The 24,906-nt window shown below is 34.8% G+C and overlaps 2 protein-coding genes and 1 pseudogene across 5 annotated transcripts in view; 2 read left to right on the top strand and 1 right to left on the bottom strand.

The window, feature by feature from the left end:
- The window catches only part of LOC116755929 (zinc finger protein 782-like), a 58,410-nt gene extending 34,996 nt beyond the window's left edge, over positions 1–23,414 (top strand). For 3 of the 4 annotated variants that reach the window (XM_032636017.1, XM_032636018.1, XM_032636020.1), the window contains exons 5-7: positions 14,561–14,656; positions 18,900–18,960; positions 21,587–23,414. In XM_032636017.1, the coding sequence (XP_032491908.1) occupies positions 14,561–14,656; positions 18,900–18,960; positions 21,587–21,641 (212 nt within the window). In that variant the 3' untranslated portion in view covers positions 21,642–23,414. The remainder of the gene's footprint in view (positions 1–14,560; positions 14,657–18,899; positions 18,961–21,586) is intronic. The other variant, XM_032636021.1, reaches the window with a different exon arrangement.
- On the bottom strand, positions 12,002–12,552 carry LOC116755514 (annotated as a pseudogene).
- On the top strand, positions 18,984–21,588 carry ZNF782 (zinc finger protein 782). The gene has a single exon (XM_032636016.1). It carries the CDS (start codon positions 19,055–19,057, stop codon positions 20,777–20,779), a length of 1,725 nt encoding a protein of 574 aa, XP_032491907.1. The 5' UTR covers positions 18,984–19,054; the 3' UTR covers positions 20,780–21,588.
- Positions 23,415–24,906: the final 1,492 nt, after the last annotated feature.

The following is a 24,906-nucleotide window of genomic DNA, read 5'->3' as shown; positions in this document are numbered from 1 at the left end:
TATAAGATGTGGAAGAGGACCAAGAGAATATAATGATGCCATATTCTGAAGTTTTTAAGCAATGGGTAGCCATTAAAGGTTTTAAATAAAATAGTAACACAATCAGATCTGCCTTTAATAAGTGTACATTTTTGGCACTAAAAAAATTCCAGGGGTATTAGATTTTACCCAGCAATCTCATCCCCAGGAATCTATCTTAAAGCTATACCTGCACAGATATAATATGATAACATACACAAGGTGATTCATCATAGCATAGTTGATAAAACATCAACAACACAAATGTTCATCATTGACTAGTTGACTTAAACTTGGGTTACATCTACCCACAAATGAATGTTAAGCAACCATAGTATAGGAAGAGTTTTTAAACAGGTAAGGAGTAATATTCAGTATATATTAAGTCAAAAAGAGAGAAGCAGAACAGTGTGTATTAAAAGTTATCTTTTGAGTAAGAAAAACAGGAATATATGTAATTGCTTATATTTGCAAAAATGAAATACTGGAAGAAAATCAGAAAGTAATAAAAATGGGAAGGAAGGGAATGAATGGAGGGGACAGGAATGGATATGAGCCTCTGAATATATCTTTTTATACAGTGTGGATTTTTGAACTACATAAATATTTTACATATTTAAAAGTCACACAAAAATTTAAAAGCAGTTTTAAAGTATTAAAATTCTGGGGACTGATAGTTTCAGATATGATTGATTAGACATACCCTGTTCCTCCCCTTAAATACAACTAAAACCCTAGACATTATATATAAAACAAACATAAGACTTTGGACAGTGGAGAGAAGGACACAGACTGGCTAGTAATCTCAGAACCCAAGAAAAAACAGTTTCCTCAGTTTTATTTTTGTCTAACATATTTGAGCTTGGGTGCTGTATAAAACAAGCAACCCAGAAACACCAATGGGCACAGGCAAAAAAAGCCCAAGTAAAGGCTGTTTCCTCTAGACAGGGAAAAGGAAAGGAGCAGCATAGAAAGACAGAAAATTTTAAAAAACTGCCCTACCTCGGCTAAAACACCATGGAAAAAAGTGAAGCCCACCTCCATTAGTAAAGACTGACGTCCCCCATTCTGCTGTAACAAGGTACCACTCCACCTTCCTAATAGGGTGATGGCAGAGAAGGCCTGATGGGGAACCAAGACTTTCAGCACTGACTAGCAGCAAAAAGTGGGTCCAGTCCCTACCCCATGGTGTCCAGAGAGGCCAAGTGGAGAACCTAGGCTTCAAAACTCACGTGGCAGTGAGAAACAGTATTTCCCTCTCCAGCTGCCACAGTGTCAGAGGAAGCCTGCTATAACAGAAGATAAAGAAGATCTAGTCACATAACAATGCTTAGAATGTTCAGGATGCAATTGAAAACAACAGTAACAAGGTATTAGGTGATTATAGCATATGGATAAGTTAATGACAGCAGTAGCACAAGGGATGGCAAAGACCATAGGGAATACACTGTTATAAGGTGCATGCACTACATGTGAAGTGGCATTGTTATAGTGTTATTGTAAGGTGGATGTAGATTACTTTAAAATGTATACTGTAAACACTAGGCAACCACTAAAAAGATTTTAAAAGAAATGTAAATGATACACTAAGAGGAGAAATAAAATGGATTCATATAAAATGAATGGCTACAAGAGGGTAATCTAAACACAAAGACTCAGATAGCTTAAAAGTAAAGAGAAATAGAAAAATATGCCATGCTAACACCAACCAAAAGAAAATTGAAGTAAGTATACTAATTTCAGACAAAGTATACTTCAAAACATGGAAGATTACCAAAGATAGAGAAACATTGCATACTGAGGTCAATTCTCTAAAGAAGACATAACAGTCCTAAACATTTATGTACCTGACAACAAATTCAAAATACAGGGGGAAAAAACTGATAGAACTGGAAAGAGAAATAGGCAAATCCACTATTAGAGTTGGAGCCTTAAACTCTGCTCTGTCAGTATTGGTAGATCAAGAAGGCATAAAATTAGTAAGGATATAGATGACCTGAACAGCAGTATCAACCAATTTGGATCTACTGATACATAAACACACACACACACACACACACACAGACTATTCCAACTACAAGAGAATACACTTAATTCACAAGTATACATGAAATGTTAACCAAAATAGATCAAAAAGCACACTTTAACAAAGTTAAAAGTATAGAAATTAAAAATATGTTCTCAGACTACACCAGAAGTAGATAAGAAATCACGTACAGAAAGATAGCTGGAGTACTCCAAAATATTTGGAAATTAGCCAACACGTTTCTAAATGATGCATGGATCAAATAAGAAATCACAAGAGAAATTTTGAGAATTTTTTTAAATGAAAAATAATTTTTCATTTAAAATGAAATGAGTTGCAACTAAAGCAATACTCAGAAGTTAGTTTATAGCACTAAGTGCACATAATAGGAAAGAAGATGTAAAATCAGTAACCAAAGTATCCACCTTAGGAAACTAGAAAAAGGAAATTAAACTTAAAGCAAGCAGAAAAAGGAAACAATAACAATTAGAGCATAAATTAGTGAAATTGAAAATAGGAAAAGAATGGAGAAAATTAAAACAAGATAAGTTCTTTGAAAAATCAATAAATTGATTAATCTCTACCTAGGCTAACAGAGAAAAGACACAAGTTACCAATACCAGTTATGAAAGAGAAGTCAGCACTGCTGATCCCTTAGTCACTAAAAGTATAATACTACAAACAATTCTGTGCCCATAAAGTTGACTATTTGGACAAAATAGACCAATTCCTTGAAACACAAACTTCCAAATGTACTTGTGACAAAATAACTAACCTGAGTAGTTCTATATCTATAAAAGAAATTTAACTTGGAGTTTAAAACCATCTAAAAAAGAAAACACCAGACCTAGATGATTTCACCAGTGCATTCTACCAAACTTTTAAGAAATAACACCAATTCTATACAAACTCTTCAAGGAAGGTAAAGAGCAGGGAACAATTCCCCACCATTTCATGAGCCTAGAATTCTAATATGCAATGAGAAAACTAAAAGAAAACTATAGACTAATATTTCTCATGAACTTAGATCTAAAAATCTTTCATAAATATTAGGAAACCAAATCCAACAATATATAAATGGGTGATATATCTAAATGGGTTTCATTCCAGAAATGCAAGACTGGTTCTATGTTTATAAACCAATAAATAAGAGTTACAGTAAAAGACAGTAAGAAATACTGTACGATCATATCAATGGGATATTTTTTTTTTATTTTACTAAATTTACAATGCATTTGTATGTTTGTATCCCCCCAAAATCATGTTGAAATCCTAACCTCCAAAGTGATGGTATTTGGAGGTGGGGCCTCTGGGAGGTTATTTGGTCATGAGGGCAGAGCCGTCATGAATGGGACTAGTGCCTTTATAAAAAGAACCCCAGAGAGCTCACTCACCGTTTCTATCATATGGATACCTCAGGAAGACAGCCATCTGTGAGCGAGGAAATGGGCCCACATCACATAGTGAATCTACTGACACCTTGAACTTGGAGTTCCCAGCCTCCAGAACTATGAGAAATACGTGTTTGTTGTTTATAGACCACCCAGTCTATGGCAATCTTGATATAGCAACCTGAACATACTAAGACACCAATAATGGGGAAAAAAAGAACCACTCTCAAAACATGAGCAATATGAGAGTATGACCTAAGAAAGGGTATGTATGAAGGATCTGACGCTAGCAACATACTTGTTGTGGGAGTCAGAACACCTGCCCTCTGAGTTAGGGAATAAGGCAGGGGTTAATTTCTCACCACTCTTACTAGAACTCCTGACTGTAGTACAGTAAGGTAAGAAAAGGGGGAGGAAAGTATACAGATTGAAAAGGAAGAAATAAAACTGTCTTTATTGACACCTGACATTTTCTATATAGAAACCTCCCTAAGATATACCAAAACATTCCTGGAAATAATAAGCGAATGTAGCAATTTTACAGGATCCATGGCCTTTTTGCAAAAGTTATTGCTCTCCTGTATATTAGAAATGAACAATTGAAACTTGTTTAAAAACAAAAACAATAAAATTGCACTGAAAACAAGAGGAAGTACTTAAGGATAAATTGACAAAATATAGGATGTGTTTGCAGAAAACTACAAGACACTGATGAAAGAAATCAAAGAACATCTAAATAATGGAGAGCTGTTTTGTATTTATGGATTGGACAACTTAAGATACCAGTTTTCTCAAACTTGATCTATAGATTCAAGGCAGTCTCAATCATGATTCCAGGAAGTTTTTATCAATAAACTGATTCTAAGATTTATATGGAAAATCAAGGGATCAACAATAGCCAAAATAAATCTGAAAAAGAACAAAGTTAGAATGACATTTCCCAGTTTCAAGGTATGTGATATTGGTGAAAGAATACTCTTGTTATTCAGTGGAACAGAATGAAGAGCTCAAATAGATACACACACATAAAATCAAGTGAATTTTGACAAAAAGTGCAAAGGCAATTTAATGGAGAATGGATAGCCTTTCATCAAATAGTACCAGAACAATTGAATGTCCATATGTTATAAAAAAACAACAACCTCAAATTCAGGCCTCATATCTTACCCAAAAATAAACTTAAAATGGATCATAGACATAAATGTAAAATGCAGAACAAAAGCATCTAGAAGCCAAAAACAGAGGAGAAAATCTGTGAGCTGGGGTTCTTGATATCTTTTTACATACAACACCAAAAGAAGATTTATGAAAGTAAAAAAATTGATATGTTGGATTTCATTATAATTTTTAAATTGTGCTCTAAAAGACACTGTTAAGAGAATGAAAACACAAGCCACAGACTGGAAGAAAATTTGCTAATCAAACACTTGTACTCAGGACTTGTACCCAGAATTATCCAAAGAGCCCTTAAAATTTAATAGTAAGAGAGAATGATGTCAGCAAAATGGTGAACTAGAAAACTCCAAGCTTTCATTCCCCCATAGAAACAATTTTTTAAACAATTTTGTCAGAACTCTGAAAAATGAAGGTTTACAGCAACTAAACAAATACACAATCAAGAAAAAGTCATCTACAAAATGGTAGAAAATTTTTTAGTGTTTTTACTAATTCTTGCCCTTCACACTGTCCAGTGCAATGGTGGTCTTGGTCTTGAGCAGGTGGCTTCACAGTTCCCAGGTCCTCCCTCAAACCAGAGGGAGCAGAACATACCTTATTTGCAAATTATCGTATATGTCTGTTCTGGCCTGTCAGGGGGGTATACCTAAAGAACTGATGCAAGGTGTTCATCTATTTCACATAATACAGAGTACAGGCAGGAAAAGTGGCAGAAAAGACTCGAGAAGACCTTAAGCTTCCCCCTCAGGCATATATTTTGCATAAAGCAAACCTAGGTAAGTGGTTAAGGAGTGCCACAAAATAGATCCAGTTTGCAAAGACAGGGAGAGGTGGTTCTCAGTTTTGGGTTGTTTGTTTCTGGCAGTTTTGTTTTAGCTCCTAACAAGGAAATCTGTCAAAATATTAGTTGAGCATGAACTAAAGGAATGGAGAGTTCAGTGATCACACACTACAAGCAATTGACTTTACAAAAAAATAGGTTGGAAAAGTCTCAGGACAGATAACTACTACAGCGCCCAACAGTTAAAAAAATAAAATCAGCAAACCCTGGGGAAGAGGAGAATCTGATTTCCAGAATTGCCACATTATAATAATCTAATGCCCAATTTTCAACAGAATATCACAAGGTATACAAAGAAACAGGAAAACATGGCTCACTGAAGGGAACAAAATTCTTTGACAGGCAAAACCACCCTTGAGGGACCCAGACATTAAACTTGCTGGACAAACAGTTTAAGATAACTGTCTTAAATATGACCAAAGAGGGCTTCCCTGGTGGCACAGTGGTTGAGAGTCCGCCTGCCGATGCAGGGGGTGCAGGTTCGTGCCCCAGTCCGGGAGGATCCCACGTGCCGCGGAGCAGCTGGGCCCGTGGGCCGTGGCTGCTGGGCCTGCACGTCCAGAGCCTGTACTCCACGACAGGAGAGGCCACAACAGTGAGAGGCCTGCGTACCGCAAAAAAATACATATATATGACCAAAGAGCTAAGAGAAAACATGGAAAAGAACTAAAGGACATCAAGAAAACAATATAAAACTAGAACAACAAAAAGATGGAAAAATTAAAAGGAACCAAACAAATTTTGCAGTTGAGAAGTATAATATCTGAAATGAAAAATTCACTATAGGACTTCAACAAGAGACAAAAAGACAGAAAAAAGAACTAGAAGATAGGATAGTCAAAATTACCTAATCTGAGAATCACAAAGGAAAAAGAATGAGGAAAAGTGAACAGACCAAAAGATTTGTGGGATACCTTCAAGAGGGACAATGAATACATAATATGAGTCCCAAAAGAGAAGAGAGAAAAAGGAACAGAAAGTTATTTGAAAAACTTATGGCTAAAAACTCCAAACTTGATGAAATACATGAATCTACAAATCCAACAAGCTCAATGAACTGCAAGTGTAAGCCCCAAAAGACCAAAACTGAGGCACATACTCTGTCACAGTACATACAGAAAATCTTGAAAGCAATGAGAGAAGTGACTCATCACTTACAAGGGACCCTGAATACAATTATCACCCTATTTCTCCCCAGAAACTTTGGAGACCAGAAGGCAGTGGGATAATATATGTAAAGTGCTGAAAGAAATGAAATGTCAAATGAGAATTCTATATCCATTAGATGGTCCTTTAAAATTGAGGGGAAAATTAAGAAATTCTAAGATAAACAAAGTCAGAGATAGTTCATTACTACCGGAGCTGCCCTATAAGAAATGTTAAAGGGAGTTCATTTCATTTCTTTGAAATGAAAGGATACTAGATGGTGACTAGCATCTAGCATCTCCAGTAAAGGCAAAGGCATGGACTAATATATAAGCCAGTATTATTTTAACTTTGGTATATAGCAACACATTTTTTTCTTCAAAATTTAACAAATACATAAAAATAATTATAAATCTGTTATTGGGCTCACAATGTATACAGGTTTAATTTGAGAGATCAGTAACATAAAGGTAGAGGATAGAGCGCTAGAGTTTTTTTATGATTGAAATTAAATTGACATCAATTTAAATTAAATTGTTATAGCTATATACATAACCACCATGATAAAAATATCTACAGAATATATATAAACAGAAATGAGATGGAAATCAAAATATATCAGGACGAAAAAATCAACTAAACACAAATGGTGCCAGTAATGGAGGAAATGAGGCCAAAAAAACTATAATACATAACAGAAGCCAGTAGCCAAGTAGATGAAGTAAGTCATTCCTTGTCATAAGTACTTTAAGTGTAAATGGATTAATTCTATCAAAAGATAGAGATTGCCAGAATGAATTTTTAAAAAATTGATCCAACTCTATTCTGTCTTATAAGAGACTTAATTTAGATCTAAAAACACATTTAGGTTGAAAATGAAAGATGGGAAAAGTTATTCTATGCAAATAGTAACCAAAAGACAGTAAGGGAGGCTATACTATTATCAGACAAAGTAGACTTTAAGTCAGAAATGGTTACAAGAGACAGAAAAGGACATTATATATTGGTAAAAGGGTCAATCCACCAAAAAGAATGTATAAGCATATATGTACCAAACATCAGAGTCTCAAAATATATGAAGCAAACATTGACAGAATCGAAGAGAAAAGCATACAATTCTACAGTAGTAAGCACTTCAATATTCCACTTTCAATGGTGGAATAAACAACCAGATGAAAATTAAGTAAAGGACTTGAGCAACGTCATAAACCAACTGAACCTAACAGATATATAGAAGCCTCCACCCAAGTTCAGTAGACTACACATTTTTTTCTTATGTGCACATGAATCATTCTCTAGAATAGACCGCAAAACAAGTTTTAACACATTTTAAAAGATGGAAATCGGACTTCCCTGGTGGCGCAGTGGTTGAGAGTCCGCCTGCCGATGCAGGGGACACGGGTTCGTGCCCCGGTCCGGGAAGATCCCACATGCCGCGGAGCGGCTGGGCCCGTGAGCCATGGCCGCTGAGCCTGCGCGTCCAGAGCCTGTGCTCTGCAACGGGAGAGGCCACAACAGTGAGAGGCCCACATACCGCAAAAAAAAAAAAAAAAAGATTGAAATCATATGTAGTATCTGTTCCAATCAAAATTAATGAAACCAAGAAATCATTAATAGAAAATGAAATGTCATAAATATATAGAAAATAAGATGCTCTTAAAAACCAATGAGTCAAAGAAGAAATCATATGGGAAATTAGAAAATACCTTGAGAGAGTAAAAATGTTAACACAGTATACCAAAACTCATGGGATATGGTGAAAGTAACACTTAAGGTGGGAATTTGTAGCTGTAAACACATATACGGAACAAGAAAAAGAGATCCCAAATCTATAACCTAACTTTACACCTTAAGGAACTGAGAGACAGAAGAGCAAATTAAACCTAAAGCCAGCAGAAGGAAGAAGATAATATAGATTAGAAAAGAGATAAATAATAGAAAAACAGTAGAGAAAATCAATGAAACCAAAAGTTGATTCTTTGACAAGGTAATGAAATGCACAAACCTTAGCTAGATTGAATAAGAAAAAAAGAAGGCTCAAATTAACTAAAATCAGAAATGAAAGTAAGGCAGTATTACCAATTCCACAGAAATAAAATAATTATGGAAATACTATGAGTAATTATATGCCAGCAGATTGGACAACATAGATGAAATGGTCAGGTTCCTAGAAACCCATTGTTTTCCAAAACAAAATTATAAAGAAATAGAAAATGAAATAGATCTATAAGTAATTTCTAGTGTAATTCTCCAACAAAAGGAAGCAACTATGGAGAAGTGGCTGGTTCTGGGGGCATGGAACATAGAAGATAAGTATGTAGGAACTTAAGAAAATACTCAAAAACAGAATGATGGGGGTATGTCAAAGAACATAGGAGCCAAACTGAAAGAGCTCCCAATAGCCAAAGCTGCAACAATTTGAGCAGTAAAATAATATAGTGTTGGTTTATAACACAAAGTATAAATTACTTATGAGTCCATACTGATATGTGATTAAATAAATAAATAAATGGGAGAGAACAGAAACATCTCTGTCACAGAATTACTAATAATTTATGTAATTGCTCCACATTCAAGGAGGTGGAGCAATTCCCCACCCGTTTAGTGGGCTGTGTCTAGTGACTTCCTTCTAAAGAGTACAATATGGGGACTTACCTGGCGATCCAGTCGTTAAGACTCCGCAATTCCACCGCAGGGGACATGAGTTCAGTCCCTGGTCGGGGAACTAAGATCCTGCATGCCGCACGGCCAAAAATTAAAAAATTAAAAAAAATGAAGAGTACAGTATGCATGGGGGTATGGGTGGGGGTGGGGAGTAACTTTACATTGGAGAATCCTGGCACACACTACCTCAACCAGGTTCTCATCAAGGATAAGTCATATTGATAGCATGTACCCTTGATAAGGTGGGGTAAGAATGACAGTCATTTTACCACTGTGGTCTTTCTCCCAAAAATACAACCCCATTTTTAACTGTAAGAAAAAGATCAGACAAACCCAAACTGAAGGACCTTTTTACAGTGTCTTCTAAACTGTCAAGATTACCAAAAAAGATTATCACTTACAGTCTAGAGGAGGCTAAAGAGGCATGATAACTAAATATAATGTGGTATCCTGGATGGAATTGTGGAACAGGAAAAAAAAATGATTAGGTTAAAAAAAAACAAGGAAATCTGAATAAAGTATAGATTCTATTTAATAATGTATCAATATTAATAGGTATGACAAATCTGCTAGTAATGTAAGATGTTAACAGTAGGGTAAATTGGGTGCAGGTTATACAGGAATTCTCCTTTCTCTCTTTTCAACTTTTCTGTGAATTTAAAGCTATTCTAAAATAAAACATTTATTTAAAACAAAAAAAAACACCTCAGTGCATATGCACAGCAGAATGGAGAGGAAAGAGGGGAAAAACATCACTGAACTTTATAAGGGAACAATAGAAATGGCTCAGTCATTACAGAGGAAAAACAGAATACAGATGAACAGAACATCAGGGAACTATGGGTCTACAACAAAATCTCTTAACATTTGTGTCTTTAGAGTCAGAAAAGGAAAGGCTAAAAAAATTTTCTAAAACATGGCTGAAATTTTTCCAAATTTGGAAAAAGCAATTCATATACAAGTCGTAAAACATTCAATTCATGAACAGTATACAACCACTCAATTCCGTTATTGCTAGTTATATGCAGCTTTTACCTGAGACTGTTCTCCTTAAAGGAAAGGGCAGTGTTTGGCAATCTGATTGTTGCTGCTAAAGCTGTGGTTTTAAAAAGCCAATCTAAAATTAGAATAAACTCACTTTGTGTAGAATATAACGTGTACATTTTAGTCAGTACTACAAGAAGGTGTGGTCTAAAATCAGTTCCATCCCCTTCTCCTACTTAATTCTATTTTGGTAATATATCAGAAATGTAATGTGTAGTTTGGGACAAGGGTAAATGAATCACTGATTTTCAAATTAAGTGGCAAGAAACATTAACTTTGAGCTGCATTGTAGAAACAAAGCTGGCACATCTAGTGTAAAAACATGAAAACAGTAAATTCAGAAATGGAAAGACACTTAAAGTTTAACCGAAAACAAAGCTAGATTTATTTTTCTTTAGATGTTGAGATGTAAAATCAATCAGTTGGTTCTTTTGAAGTATGTGGGCTTATGAAGATCTGCTGTTCTTTATTTTCTCTAAAAAGACAAAGTGTTAGCCACATAACAGAAACATGTTTTATAACAGATTTATTTGCTCAATGCCATATGGAAGAAGAAATGATGAGATGATTTTAACTTTAGTAAAAAGATTGTGCAGTTGACAGTGTAAACACAGGGAACAAATCACTCACTTTGGGGGTGGGTAGTACATACGAGACTTTTGGTCTGAAGTTCATGTGGAAGACTTAGAAGGGCCCCAAAGAGAGAGTGATGGCTTTGTTTCCAACTTTCCCGTCAGACCCTGCTGCAGGATCAAGCTTATTGCTGACACTTTACCCCCATAAGTTCTTGAATAAATTGAGACATTTATTGGTGATAAGCATGAGGTGAATTGGAAAAACCTTTAAAAATAATTCTTAGAACAAAAGTGACATTCATGACCATTTGGTAAGGATACTTATTACCTTAATGGCTTAAATCCTAAAATTAGGCTACATTTTTAGGAGGTAGAAAACAAGTACCAAAAGTATACCATTTGATACCCTGCCTTACTTTTGGCCAACCTCTGATCTCTACAGTTCTCACTCCACATTCTCCCATTAGAGCTATTAGTCCTACTACCTACCATTCACTACCTAAAGTTACAGACCTGGAGCTGCCAAGAAAAATGTTTTTAAGAAGTTTGCTTTTAAGCCACTGAGTGTATTCAGCACTCAGGTATCAATCCAGAACATTTTACACCTCTCTAGTAGATCAATTCACTTCATAGGAAAACAAGCCGACATTTAAAGAACCCGCATTTCTTAACATAAAAAGACTATTGAACATCTCTATGTGAGATTCTAGTACGTCAGAGTAGTTATGTAAACCTAAATTAGTAATGTGTTCATTGAACTGATTGAAAAAGCCTTATATTAAAACTGCATTACCACTGTTTACCAAAAATAGGTACATGTTGTCCTACAAAATTAACTAAATAAAAAAAAAACTTCCACATCCTCCCAGAGAGGCTACATTGTGCTGATATCCCATAGACAGTACAATAAAAGGATTTCATTTTTGCGATATGCCGGGCTCACAGTGAGTGTGTTAGTACAGAGATCATAGCTTTAATATTACTGTAAGAATGTCATTAGTGAAACTTATATAAGGCATGTAGAAAACTAGCATTAAAGCTCTTAAGGGCAACAATTCAAACTGGCAGCTGCTAGAAAAGGTGCTGCTAGGAATAAAAAAAATATTAAAGAAATTTAGTTTCAGCACATACTAGTTTTTAGTGCTTCTACAATGAAATTAATTAATTCACATAAATTTCTGTTGCTGGAACTAATGGACCAAAAGTGAATGGACTTTTGCCCCCTTTGACTACTAGCCCAGTCTTGAAAATGGAAGCAGTCACTTGCAGTCTTCCACACGGTATTGTTAGAAGACTAAGCAGTCAGCAGGAAGTTCTGGTTGAAGTAGTGTTCGTTTCCATCAAACTTCACAGTTCCACTGGTCACAACAAGAACTGTAGTCTGGGCCTGAGTAGCTTGCTCATGAACTGGCTGGCAATCTAACATATTGACCTGGAACTCACTAGAAGGCAGTATCTCAAAAAAATTAGGGCTTCCAGTCCTGTAACATTTCCATTACATATTAAAGTGGCCTTGTCCAGATAGAGCCTGGTTAGTGCCCATCTTCTTTTGTCCATTGTCTCATAGTAAATATTGACAAATTCCTCAGCAGCTCTGCAGGCCTGATCTACATAAGTTTTAAAATCCCTAACATTCCCAACTCTCGCTAGTTCCCATTTCCTACAGTACATTATTGCTTTAAAACACAATTTATTATTTTTTAAGAGAGTTCTGAAAATGAGACAAGTTTATTTTTATCCTCTTGTTTCCAGATTATGGTGCCCTTTTTTCTATGTATTAATCCAAATTTCCACCTGATAGCATTTTTCTTCTGTCTGAAGAATTTCTTTTAGAGAATTAACTTTCCTGTAACACATGTCAGTTGGTGATAAATTCTTTCAATTTTTGTTTGTTTGAAAATGACATATTTGCCAAGCATAAAATTCTAGGTTGACTTTTTTGCTTTCAGTACTTTAAAATTGTCACTTCATAGTCTCCTGGCTTGTATAATTTCTGACAAGAAGTAGACATTCATTCTTTTCTTTTCTCTGTACATATTATGTCTTTCACTATCTAGTGAACATTTTCTCTTTATCACTGGTTTTAGCAATTTAATTTTAATGTATCTTGGTGTGGTTTTCTTCATGTTTATTCTCCTTGGCATTCATTTAGCTTCTTGGATCCATCGGTTTATACACTTCTTCAAAAATTGAACCTTTGCCCCTTATTTTTTCCATCCTCCATTTTTCCTTCTGAAATGCTAATTATACATGTTACATAACTTTATCCCACAGGTCACAGAGATAACTCTGTTTATTATTTTCCAGTCTTTTATTCACTGTGGGTTTCTTCTTTCATAGTTTTTATTTCTATACTTTAAAGTTATCTATCTACCTTAGGTCATTTAGTCTTCCTTATGTGGTATATATACTATTATTAATCCTATCCAGTGTTCTTTTGTTTGTTGTTTGGTTGGTTTGTTTTCTCATTTCAGATATTTTTCATATTTAGAATTTCAGTTAGGAACTTCTTTTTTTAATAAATTCCCTTTCTATTCTCATCATGGAGTATATTTACTGTTTTAATGGCCTTGATTATTAATTTTATATGTGTCATTTCTTACTCTGTGGCTTACTGATTGATTTTTCTCCTTGAGTACAGTCATATATCCCTTTTATTCATACCTAGTAATTTTTTATTGAAGGCTAAATGTTGTGGATTTTATATTGTTAGGTGCTAGTTTTGTTGTATTATTTTAAATCTTTTGGGGCCTTTTCTAGGAGGTAGTTAAATTACTTGGAATTAATTTGATCCTTTCAAGGTTTGCTTTAAGCTTTGTTATATTGGATTCAGAGCTCACTTTACTCTTGGACTAATTTGGCTCCTCTACCAAGTCAATAAATACCCTTCTGGTTATTCTACCCAATTGGCCATGGATTAGGAAGTTTTTCTACCCTGGCTAACAGAAACAGAAGTTCCTACCTCTCTGTGTGCTTTGGTAATACTTCAGGCTACTCTTTTTTCACTGGTCTTCCCCCCAACCTCAGGTGTTTTCCTTACACTTCCAAGTATTCAGGAGATCCTTCTGCATATCAGATAGAGAAATACACTGTATCTTTCTTTTCTTGTATTTTATTTTACAAATCCTAGTTTTCATGACTTCCTTAAAATCCACTTCTGTTGCCTTAACTTACTGAATCAGCTAGGCTCTGTTTTGGTGATCTCTTTTTGCATTATGAGTTGAAAACTCTCCAAGCAATAAGCTGTGATAAGCACAGGGCTCACCTCATTTGTTTCTCTATTCTCAAGTATCCCTGTCTGTACTGCCTGTTTTCCAAAGTCTAAAACCCATCCCATATAGTTTGTATGGTTTTTTTAAGATGTCTGATATGAAGGGTAAATCAGTTCCTTTTACTCCATTATGGTCAGGTATGAAATTGGTCCTTACGAAATCTCATTTGAAGCACAGACATTGACTATTTTAGAACTTAATGTTATTTAGGCTTGTGACTTAAGGGTTTAAGAAGTGGGATCCGTTATGAGTGTAAGAAAATGTTTTTTGCTGTCATTTCTGCCCCCCCAAAAAAATTCTAGCAAGCACCCTCAATGTACCACTTCTGAAGCTATACCTTTCTTCACATTCAGAAACAGTAAAACCTATGCAGCTAACTCAAGTGCTAAAGTATTTCCCTTTTACAGGGTACTGCTTTACAAAACCAGAACTGATTTTCATGTTGGAACAAGGAGAAGATCCGTGGTTATTAGAGAAAGAATTTGTAAACAGAAGTTCCCCAGGTGAGTTATTGTATACTGGCAGAAGGCATCCAAGAAAACTAGATTAGAAGTGAGCAGTTTGAAATGTTTTTCAGCACTCTCCCATTAGAGGCCTTCACATTTGAAACATTAGAAATAATAGATCTATTAAAAAGTAGAAGGGAGACAACTAAAGAAAGGAATGTAATGTAAGTATGTTGATATTCTCATCTTTAAAAAATGGGAGCTAAGTGTACCCTTTGAAGCTGAAAAATTAAGTAATGGTTGTATATTTAACAATAAAAAGATAAAAACAAAGAAAAGTTAATAAAACAACTAAAATTGGGAGAAAACAGATCAGAAGAGAGAAATAAATTTTATCATTATATAATAATAAATTACTATATACAATCAAAATAAGTAGATGATTGCATAGTATAATTAGAAAGCATAAAAACTAGAGCAAACTGCAACCTTCCTTATTGTTTACATTTGACAGAGCAAAAACAGATCTGTTACTAGAAAAGTTTCTTATAAAGCTGTAAATCAAGGGTCCCCAGGATCATCATCAGGTTCATTAACTCACCTTGGAGGACTCAGCATATAGGCATACTCATAACTAAGATTTATACAGTGAAATCATACAAATCAAAATCAACAAAGAGAAAAGGTGCATGGGGCAAAGTTGAGAGAAAACTAGGTGTGACAACACATGTGAAATATGTACCTGGAAAGTTCATTTGAGATGAGGTGCCCAGAGTTTTCACTGGGGGCTGCTCATGTAAGCACCCTCTGTCTAGCATGTATCAAAATTGTAGGCTTTCAGATGGAAACTAGGTGTTCAGCATAAATATATTGTTTGTACAAACAGTTTAGGCTCATTGAGTCCCTCTTAGCAGTTCTGGGAATCTTGGGAACCATCTCAAAATCTAAGTTCCCAGATGCCAGCTAAGGGCTAATCTTGTAAACAGGCCTTTCTAAGGGTAGCAGTCTCAGGCCTGCTGTGTTAAACATTTTCTGCACAAAAGCTATGCAAACACACATAGAGTAAGACAAACATATCTGACGTATAAACTACCAATGTAAATGGATTTTAATATACCTATTAAGAGAAAATGCTATCATACTGTATCAGAGATACACCTAGAAAATAATTTAGAAAATTTGAAAATACAGTCATGAGTTGTTAAGACTATAAACATAAAAACAACTCAGTGTTTATTTATCTCAAAATTCAATTCAGGTCAAAAACAGGTGAGAAAAAGGACATTTTGATAATGCTAAAGAAGATAATTTTTAAAGGATACATAAAAGTTTAAAATATTAGTACACCAATTAAGTTATTCATCAGGATTCATAAAACAAAAAACTGCAAGAGTTATAAGGAGAAATAGGAACACATTAGATATAGTCAACCTTAATATGCGTCTCTGATTTCATTCCATAGCCCGTGGACTCTAGAATAGTGCTTGGCAAACTATGGCCCACAGGTCAAATCCTGCCTACTGCTTGTTTTGGTAAAGAAACATTTATTGGAACACAGCAATATCCATTTGTTTACATATTCAAACTACAAGGCAGAGTTGAATTATTGCAATAGAGAGTGAATAACCAGCAAAGCCTAAAATATTTACTCTCTGGCCTCTTACAGAAAAAGTTTACCAACCTCTGGTCTAGACATTATAAATAGCATATTTTATAAAATGAATCTATTATGTTCTGAAAACAAAGCTATGCAAACACACTACATAAGTATTCTGAAAACAAAGAATAAACCTCCTTTTAAATGACCTTGGAACATTGACAAAATGTAAAAGTATTTTAGGCAAATTCTACAAAGTAAAGATATTATTGTCAAATAACACTATAAATTGCAAACAATATGAGAAAATTTTAAATCCCTCTATCTTAAAATTAATAATGAATATATATCTTTAAAAACCTATTTTATAAAAGAGTAAGTTAAAACTGTACAATATCCAGAAATTACTTTTTAATGAAAAACATGTTTATTAGACTCTTTGCACTATAGATGAAATGGTTCTTAGAGGAAACAATTTTAGCCTCATATACTTATTTTTAAAAGCAATAAAGTTTTAAAAGAAAACTAAGCAAAGCAAGAAATGTAATAAAGATAAAACAGTATAGTTATAAAACGTTATAAAGCCAAAAGGTGGTTCTTGGAACAAAAGCAAATAAAATAGCTAACCTCAGCTAGAAAAAGAGAAGAAAGCACTATTACTCATTTCAAGTTTGGGCTCAGATTCCTACTTCTATAATATAATCTTGGAATACTTTAGCCTATACTTTTTCTCTTACTTTTGTAAACTCAGCCCATTTGATGGATGTGTCAAAAGAAAATGAGATTCTGTGCCAGGTAGCATATAATTACTGAATGAGCTCCTTTCCTCACCTGGATTATAATGTCCCAAAAAGAATGGTCTCTGTTTCACTCTTCCTTTCTGGGTATTTGTCACATGATAAATATTTTTTAATAACATTGTAGGCTGATTCCAAAGTCAAGTGGAGAGAGGCATTTCATACTGATTCACTCAGAAAACACAATCCACAAATGTAAATGCCCAAGTCAAATTTCTGGGACTTTTGAATCATCTAATGTAGGTGTTGCTGGATCTGAACTCTTATATTAGTAAAAGAACTGTCTAATTCCTATGCATGGAGCTTTTTATGGACCACTAAATTTATATTACAGAGAGATGCAAAGTATATCACAGTGAGGGTTGTATTTTGGAAAGGTGAGCAAAGCTGCATAAACATATTTTATATTATGTAAGATGCTATTGATTAAATGGTGAGCCATTATTTTAGGTACAGCCAAGAGAGAAGATGCTGCTCATTTAACTATGGATTTGCCATCAGTTTTATGATGCCTTCTGATTTCAGTGATGGTTATTTACTTTAAAAATTGTGAGTCACAGACATTTTTGCATGAAGCGTGGGTATCAGGAGGACAATAGCAATCAAATATGCACAGGAAATTTATGGTAAATAAATATAAAGGATACTTTTAGGGTTTCTAGGGCCAGTTTGAAACACGATCCTTAAGATTCTTACAATGAATAAAAACTAGATATGTGGAGAAATAGATGGAAAATAGAATTAAGAATTGGACAGGGCACGACTGGTTTGGGGGAAATGAGTAAACAAATTGAAAAGAGGAAAGTTAAAAGATTTGATGATTAAGAGGGACTCACTATTGAACAACCCTAATATAATACCAAGGCACCAGAACCAGGAAAGAGAGGTGACTCCAATATAGGTGGAAAAATTACTTTAACTCTCATCAGTTTTTTCACTTCCACCAATAAATTTATGTTTCTGTTTCTGATTATTTCTTTCAACATGAGAAAATTTGTGCCATTATAATTTTTTTTTGGCCACACTATGTGGCTTGCAGGATCTTAGTTCCCCGACCAGGGATTGAACCTGGGCCCATGGCAGTGAAATCGCTGAGTCCTAATCACTGGACTGCCAGGGAATTCCCCATGATAAATTTATTTTAGTGTTGATGTGTAGAATGGAAAAATGGAGCTCCAGTTGGAATCATATAGACTAATGGTTATCAATGTAATCTGTGTTTGTGAATGTAGTCTCTGGTGTTCTTCCCTAATGTAAACTCTATCTCAATAAAGCCACTGAAAGCAATTCTCCATTGATACTTTTTGTTATCTAATTAGTGCAAAATCCTTGTTGAATTCATTTCAGTCTTTGTTTCATCTGTTCCCAGGATTCAACTCTCTCAAATATATTCTTCTTTTTCTTTTTTTTTGGTGGTACGCGGGCCTCTCACTGTTGTGGCCTCTCCCGTTGCGGAGCACAGGCTCCGGACGCGCAGGCTCAATGGCCATGGCTCAGGGGCCCAGCCACTCCACGGCATGTGGGATCTTCCCGGACCGGGGCACGAACCCGTGTCCCCTGCATCGGCAGGCAGACTCTCAACCACTGCGCCACCAGGGAAGCCCTATTCTTCTTTTTTAATTGTTCCTTTCCTTTATATCCTCTTCTCTACCTGGTTTTGAAAATTATACTTTAAGATACCAAATATAGATGTAATTTCATTTCTAGATTCCTCTCTGTCTTTCCACTAGAAAAAGTTTTTTTAACAACAAAATAAGAGAGAATATACACTTGAAATTACTTTATTTTTGGGAAACTGAACCAGACACCAAGGAGTTAAATACATAATGGGGGATATGTATATAAATTTCACTCCATAATAAGTGTGTTAAATATCATTAAATATTTTTAATTTTCTCACTTTTAGAAGAATCCCAACCTGATGAACTCTTACAGGAGAGCCTAGAAAACCAAGGCAAACATTTGAGGCAAGTTTTATTTGTCAACAAATCATTGACTACAGAGCAAGAAATTTCAAGAAAACTGTGTACTCTGGACATAAACATTTTCCCTGCAGAAACAATGCCTTGTAAATTTGACACTACAGGGTCTACTTACTTGCTTCTTAGCTCATTGACCCCACACTGTCAGTATTCAAGAAAGAAGGCTTATGAGCTTAATGTATGTGAGAATTGGCTCCTCAGTATTAAGGATCACAGAACTAATACTGGAGAGAAATCTTTTGTTTATAGTAAAAGTGTGAAAGCCTTTGGACATAAAGAAAAAGTTATTCAGCATCAGACAATTCAGACTTTACAGCAAACTTTTGAATATAATGAATGTGGAAAGGATTTTCTTGAAAAGACTGCCCTTGTTACATCTAAGGATACCCACCCAAAAGTGAAATCTTATAAATTCAGTAAATTTGGGGAAAACCAATATGATAAATCAACCTTGATAATCTCTCAGAGCAATCATCCAGAGGAGAAGAGTCACTATGAGTTTAATAAATATGAATATACTATTGATAAAAACAGAAATAATTTCAGTAGGATCACTCAAAGAACTGACACAGAAGGGAAATCTTTCAGCCAAAAATTACACATTAGAGAACAGCAAAAAATTCATATAGGGGTGAAACCCTTTGAATGTGGAAAGAATTTCAGCCATAATTCAACCCTCCAAGTGCATCAGAGAATTCACACAATAGACCAGTCCTCTGACTATAGCACATGTACAGAATCATTGGCTTACCAGTCAACTTTCAATGTACATAAGAGAACTCAAATAACAGTGAAACCCTATGAGTGTAATGAATGTGGAAAATCCTGCACTATGACTTCATGCCTGATTCAGCCTCAGAAAAGTCACACAGAGGAGAAACCCTATGAATGTCATGAATGTGGGAAAGCTTTCAGTGAGAAGTCACGCCTAAGAAAACATCAGAGAACTCACACAGGAGAAAAACCCTATAAATGTGATGGATGTGAGAAAGCTTTCAGTGCAAAGTCAGGCCTAAGAATACATCAGAGAATTCACACAGGAGAGAAACCTTTTGAATGTAATGAATGTGGGAAATCTTTCAACTATAAATCAATCCTCATAGTACATCAGAGAACTCACACGGGGGAGAAACCCTTTGAATGTAATGAATGTGGAAAATCTTTCAGCCATATGTCAGGCCTAAGGAATCATCGGAGAACTCACACAGGAGAAAGACCATATAAATGTGATGAATGTGGGAAAGCTTTCAAACTGAAGTCAGGTCTAAGAAAACATCATAGAACTCATACAGGGGAGAAGCCCTATAAATGTAATCAATGTGGGAAAGCATTCGGTCAGAAATCACAACTCAGAGGACATCATAGAATTCACACAGGGGAGAAACCCTATACATGTAATCATTGTGGGGAAGCTTTTAGCCAGAAATCAAACCTCAGAGTACATCACAGAACTCACACTGGGGAGAAACCCTATAAATGTGATGAGTGTGGAAAAACTTTCAGGCAGAAATCAAATCTCAGAGGACATCAGAGAACTCACACAGGGGAGAAACCCTATGAATGTAGTGAATGTGCCAAAGCTTTCAGTGAGAAGTCAGTCCTAAGAAAACATCAGAGAACTCACACAGGAGAGAAACCCTATAATTGTAATCACTGTGGAGAAGCTTTCAGCCAGAAGTCAAACCTCAGAGTACATCAGAGAACTCACACTGGGGAGAAACCCTATAAATGTGATAAATGTGGGAAAACTTTCAGCCAGAAATCAAGCCTTAGAGAACATCAGAAAGCCCACACAGAGAACTAAACATATAAATGTAATGAATATGGAAAAGCTCTGAGCTGGAAATCAAGTCTCGCAATACAAAATAAAACATGTAGGAGAGAACCCCTATGAATATAATGAACACTTGGAAGTTCCTCTGCAAGATACCAGCTTTCACTAAACATCAGAGAACTTACACAAGAGAGAAATTCTTGGAATATATTTTACACAGGCAGTCTCATCTTGAGTGCAGTCCTCATTGTAGATCAGAGAATTCAATTCAGCAAAGAAACTCTGTAAAGATAATGAATACAAGAAATACTCTGTGCATTCAATCCTTGGAAAACTCACACTGCAGGAGAACCCTGGGAATGTAATGAAAATTTCAAAACTTTGTTCCAGCAATCAAAATTCATTCATCATCAGAGAAAGCAAAATTCATTCATCATCAGAGAAATCAAACAGTGAGAAAATTGAGAATGTAATAAATGTGAGATAACCTTTAGCCAAAAGCCAGCTTTCTCAGTAAAGCAGAAAATACATAGAGACCTCACAGTATATGAGAACAGACAAGAAATCAGGGTAATGGATGTGGGGAATCCTACTGTAAGTCACACCTCAGTTTGACTAACACAGGGTAATAACTATATGACATATAATGACTATTAATTGTTTACCAATGACCATTTCCTTTTTTCTCATGCCACACCTAGTCTAAATTTCTTAACTACACTGTCATCCAAATGAGATCATATTTTTAACCTCTGGATAGTGAAATGTAGAAGTCAATGACAGGTCTTACTAAATACACCTCTCAAATTCTTAATGTTTTCTCCTGTCCCTTGTCAGAATGGAGTGGAGATTATCACCAGCAAAACCAAAGGGGCTCATGCACAGAAGATGAAAGAGTACAAAGTAGAAAGAAACAGGGCCAAAGAGTGACTGTTGAATGAAATTTTCTTCTGCATGTACACAGACATTTTGCTGTGATGAAATAAACTTGTTCTCTGCTGGGCTTCTACAGTTTGGGTATACTTAATACTGATATTTACTCACCAACCCTCAGTTAACAAAGCCTATGAATGTGATTTCTGTGGACATGTGAACTCAGTGTAGTGTATCAGAAATATCACGCAGGAAAACCCCCTGACAACATCCTGAATGACCATAGTTTTTACCCACAACTCTTCCTCCTTGGTCAGGTAAGTATCAAGGGAAGATATTTAACATTACAACATATATAGGTAATCCTTTACCCAAAAAATGATATCTCATTAAATATCTGATAATCGAGCTGTGAATGTGTGAAAGCTTTCAGTGAGTCATCAAAGTTTAATATCTCTCAGAGTTTGTAATAAGGGAAAAATTTATCAATTTGAGAAAGGTAAATAATAGCCTTTATGTTATATAAAAACTATTTCATATGTAATATTAAGACAGTTAATGAAATATAACAATATTGGTTCATAGATATTCACTAGAATAAGATTTTTAAAAATAAGAAAGAAATTGCATAAACTGCACAGTGTTGAATGTATGTGAATATTTTCTGAGTTCTCTGTGTGTCCATGTGAGTGTGCATGCCACTTAGATGTTTGTTTTGTATGTATATTGGAAGTCAACTGCACTGTAATAGAATTATGTACCCCTTACTTAGTAACTATTCTGATATCAGCTATGATTTGCCACATGTATATTCATAACAAGTAAACCTTTTACAGGAAGTATCTGAAAATTCAGAATCCTATACCTCATTCCTTTTCTCCTGCTACCTCCTGACATGCACATATAGGAAAGGCCATTGTTACTAAGCTGTCTTTTTTCAACAAAGTCAAACCATGTTTTCTGTGTACTTCTGTATCATCTCTGGGTCACTAATACAAATACTGTATAGAAGCATACACAGATACAAATATATATAAAAGTGTGTATATATTCTACAAATATATATAAAAGTGTGTGTATATATTCTATCTCTCTTTTCAATGTCACTGAGTCCTTCCTCAGTGGTATCAAGTATACTGATAATCCCTTTGAAGGCATTCTTCATTTATTGTATGTGTTTTTTATATCCAGCATTTAAATTTTACTATAGTTTATCTCTCTCTGCTGAAATAACCTATCTGATCTTGCATGTTGTTTAGCTTTTTTACAATCATTTTATATGGTGTTTGGCATTCTCTTTCTCAGTTAAGCAACTGCTTGGGTTCTTGTTTCTCTCTGCAGCCACCTAGCTCTCCAGACTTTGGGCTAGTTTTTTGCCCTGCAATCTCAGATATCTGATGTATTCAAGAAAAGTTGTTAAATTTAAACTCTTCCCATATGTCTTCTTGTTTAGGAATAGGAGCAGTGCTTTTTCCTGCTCTCTAATGATCTGAAATGTAACTGAAAGTTGTTAGTTAATTTTTGACATATGTTCCAGGGTAATTTGATGTGAAAAAGGTGACTTTTTTCAAAAATGATGATAAAATAATTGGATAATCGTATATTTTAAATGCACCTTGATGTTTATACCATAATTAAAGTTTATTCAAAATAAATTATAAACCTAAACAATATAGCTAATAGTACAAAATTTCTGTTGGGAAACATGGAAACTAATTTGAAGCACACAGAGATTTTTAATATGTAATGCAAAGAATTGTGTGAGACATAAAAGCAAAAAAGATAAATTGGAGTTTATTAAAATTTAAAGTGTCTGCTTTTCAAGATTTTATTATGAAAACAAAAAAGAAAATCACACATTGGGAGAAAATGTCTCTAATAGATATGTCTGTCAAAGGACTTGCGTCCACAATATGTAAAGAATGTTCATAATGCAATAATAATACAAACAACTTAGTTTAAATGAGGAAAAAAAGGGTAAGATTAAAACAAGCATTTCATAATAGAAGATATATAGATAGCCAGTAAGTACTAGAAAAGATATACAAAGCTTTAGTCATCAGGGAAGTGCAAATTAAAACTATAATGTGATATCATTAAAAATCCATTTGATAGTTCTTTTTAAAGGTAATGACACCTTACCTAAAACCAACAATTTCAATTCTAGGTATTTACCCCCAGGAAAACTTAAATAATTATACAAAAACAAAATCAAAAAATAAATTTTTAAAAAAGAATTGTATAAAAATGTTCATAGAATCGTTATTCATAATAGCCCCAAATTAGAAAGAACCAAAATGTCCTTCAGCAGATAAATGTATAAACAGTGATGTTGCCTGACAATGGAATATCACTCAGCAATGAAAAGGAACTACTAATGCATATAACAACATTAATAATAAAATTAGGCTGGGCAAAAGAAGCCAGGCACAAGAAAGTAGAGCTGTATGATTCTATTTATACAAAATTCTAGGAAAATCATCTAATTTAGTGGGTGGGGGTGAAAATTAAGTGGGTAGGGGAACAAGGGAATGTTTTAGTATGATGGAAAGTTCTATACAGATTGTGGTGGTGTTTACAAAGGTGTATAAATTTTCAAAACTCATCAAAAGGTATCAGAAATGCATATACTTATATAAATTACACATCAATATAGGTGATTTTTTAAATTATATATAATTTATATATATATAAAAGTGAATTTTGGATCCCCAGCATATTATGAGACCCAGATTCTGAATTTGCCACATAGCTCATTGGCTTTACTATCAATACTTGTGTATTTATTCCCTTGTCCCTCCCGTATGGCTGTACGACCTTGGGCAAGTCAGTTCTCCTTTATGTCTCTTAGTTTCCTCATTTGTGAGGAGTGCATAATGATGGTAATTACCTATAATCCTTTTTGGAGGCATTTTCTGAGTTAATCTATCAATAAGTCAGACGCTTAAAACAACGCCTGGCACAGAGTAAATGAGCAATAAGTAATAACCAACCATTATTTTACTACTATTATTAAAAATCAAAATAAAAGTCTGTGTTCCTTAAAAAAGCTTAAAGCAATATTATAGCTGATAATAAAGCAAAATAATAAATTAGGCTGAAAGGAGATTCAGCCTTGATGTGATGGGTAGGTGGGAGTTCCTTACACTCTCAAGGCATTACTTTTTATCTGATGACACCATTCCTGAAATTTTGGAAGCCTCAGGCCTGTGCACTGTTTACGTGCCTCAGACCCAAGCGTTTTCTGAGTGTCCAGTCCCCTGGAAATTGCTTTTCCACAAAGG

This window comes from Phocoena sinus, chromosome 6 (assembly GCF_008692025.1).
Source record: "Phocoena sinus isolate mPhoSin1 chromosome 6, mPhoSin1.pri, whole genome shotgun sequence".
Classification (NCBI taxonomy): Eukaryota; Metazoa; Chordata; class Mammalia; order Artiodactyla; family Phocoenidae; genus Phocoena; species Phocoena sinus.
The sequence above is the reverse complement of the archived record's forward strand: the minus strand, read 5'-3'. Positions and strand labels throughout refer to the sequence as shown.

Coding starts and splice junctions, on each gene's coding strand:
- ZNF782 (XM_032636016.1), top strand. CDS start 19,055: ATGCCTTGTAAATTTGACACTACAGGGTCTACTTACTTGCTTCTTAGC.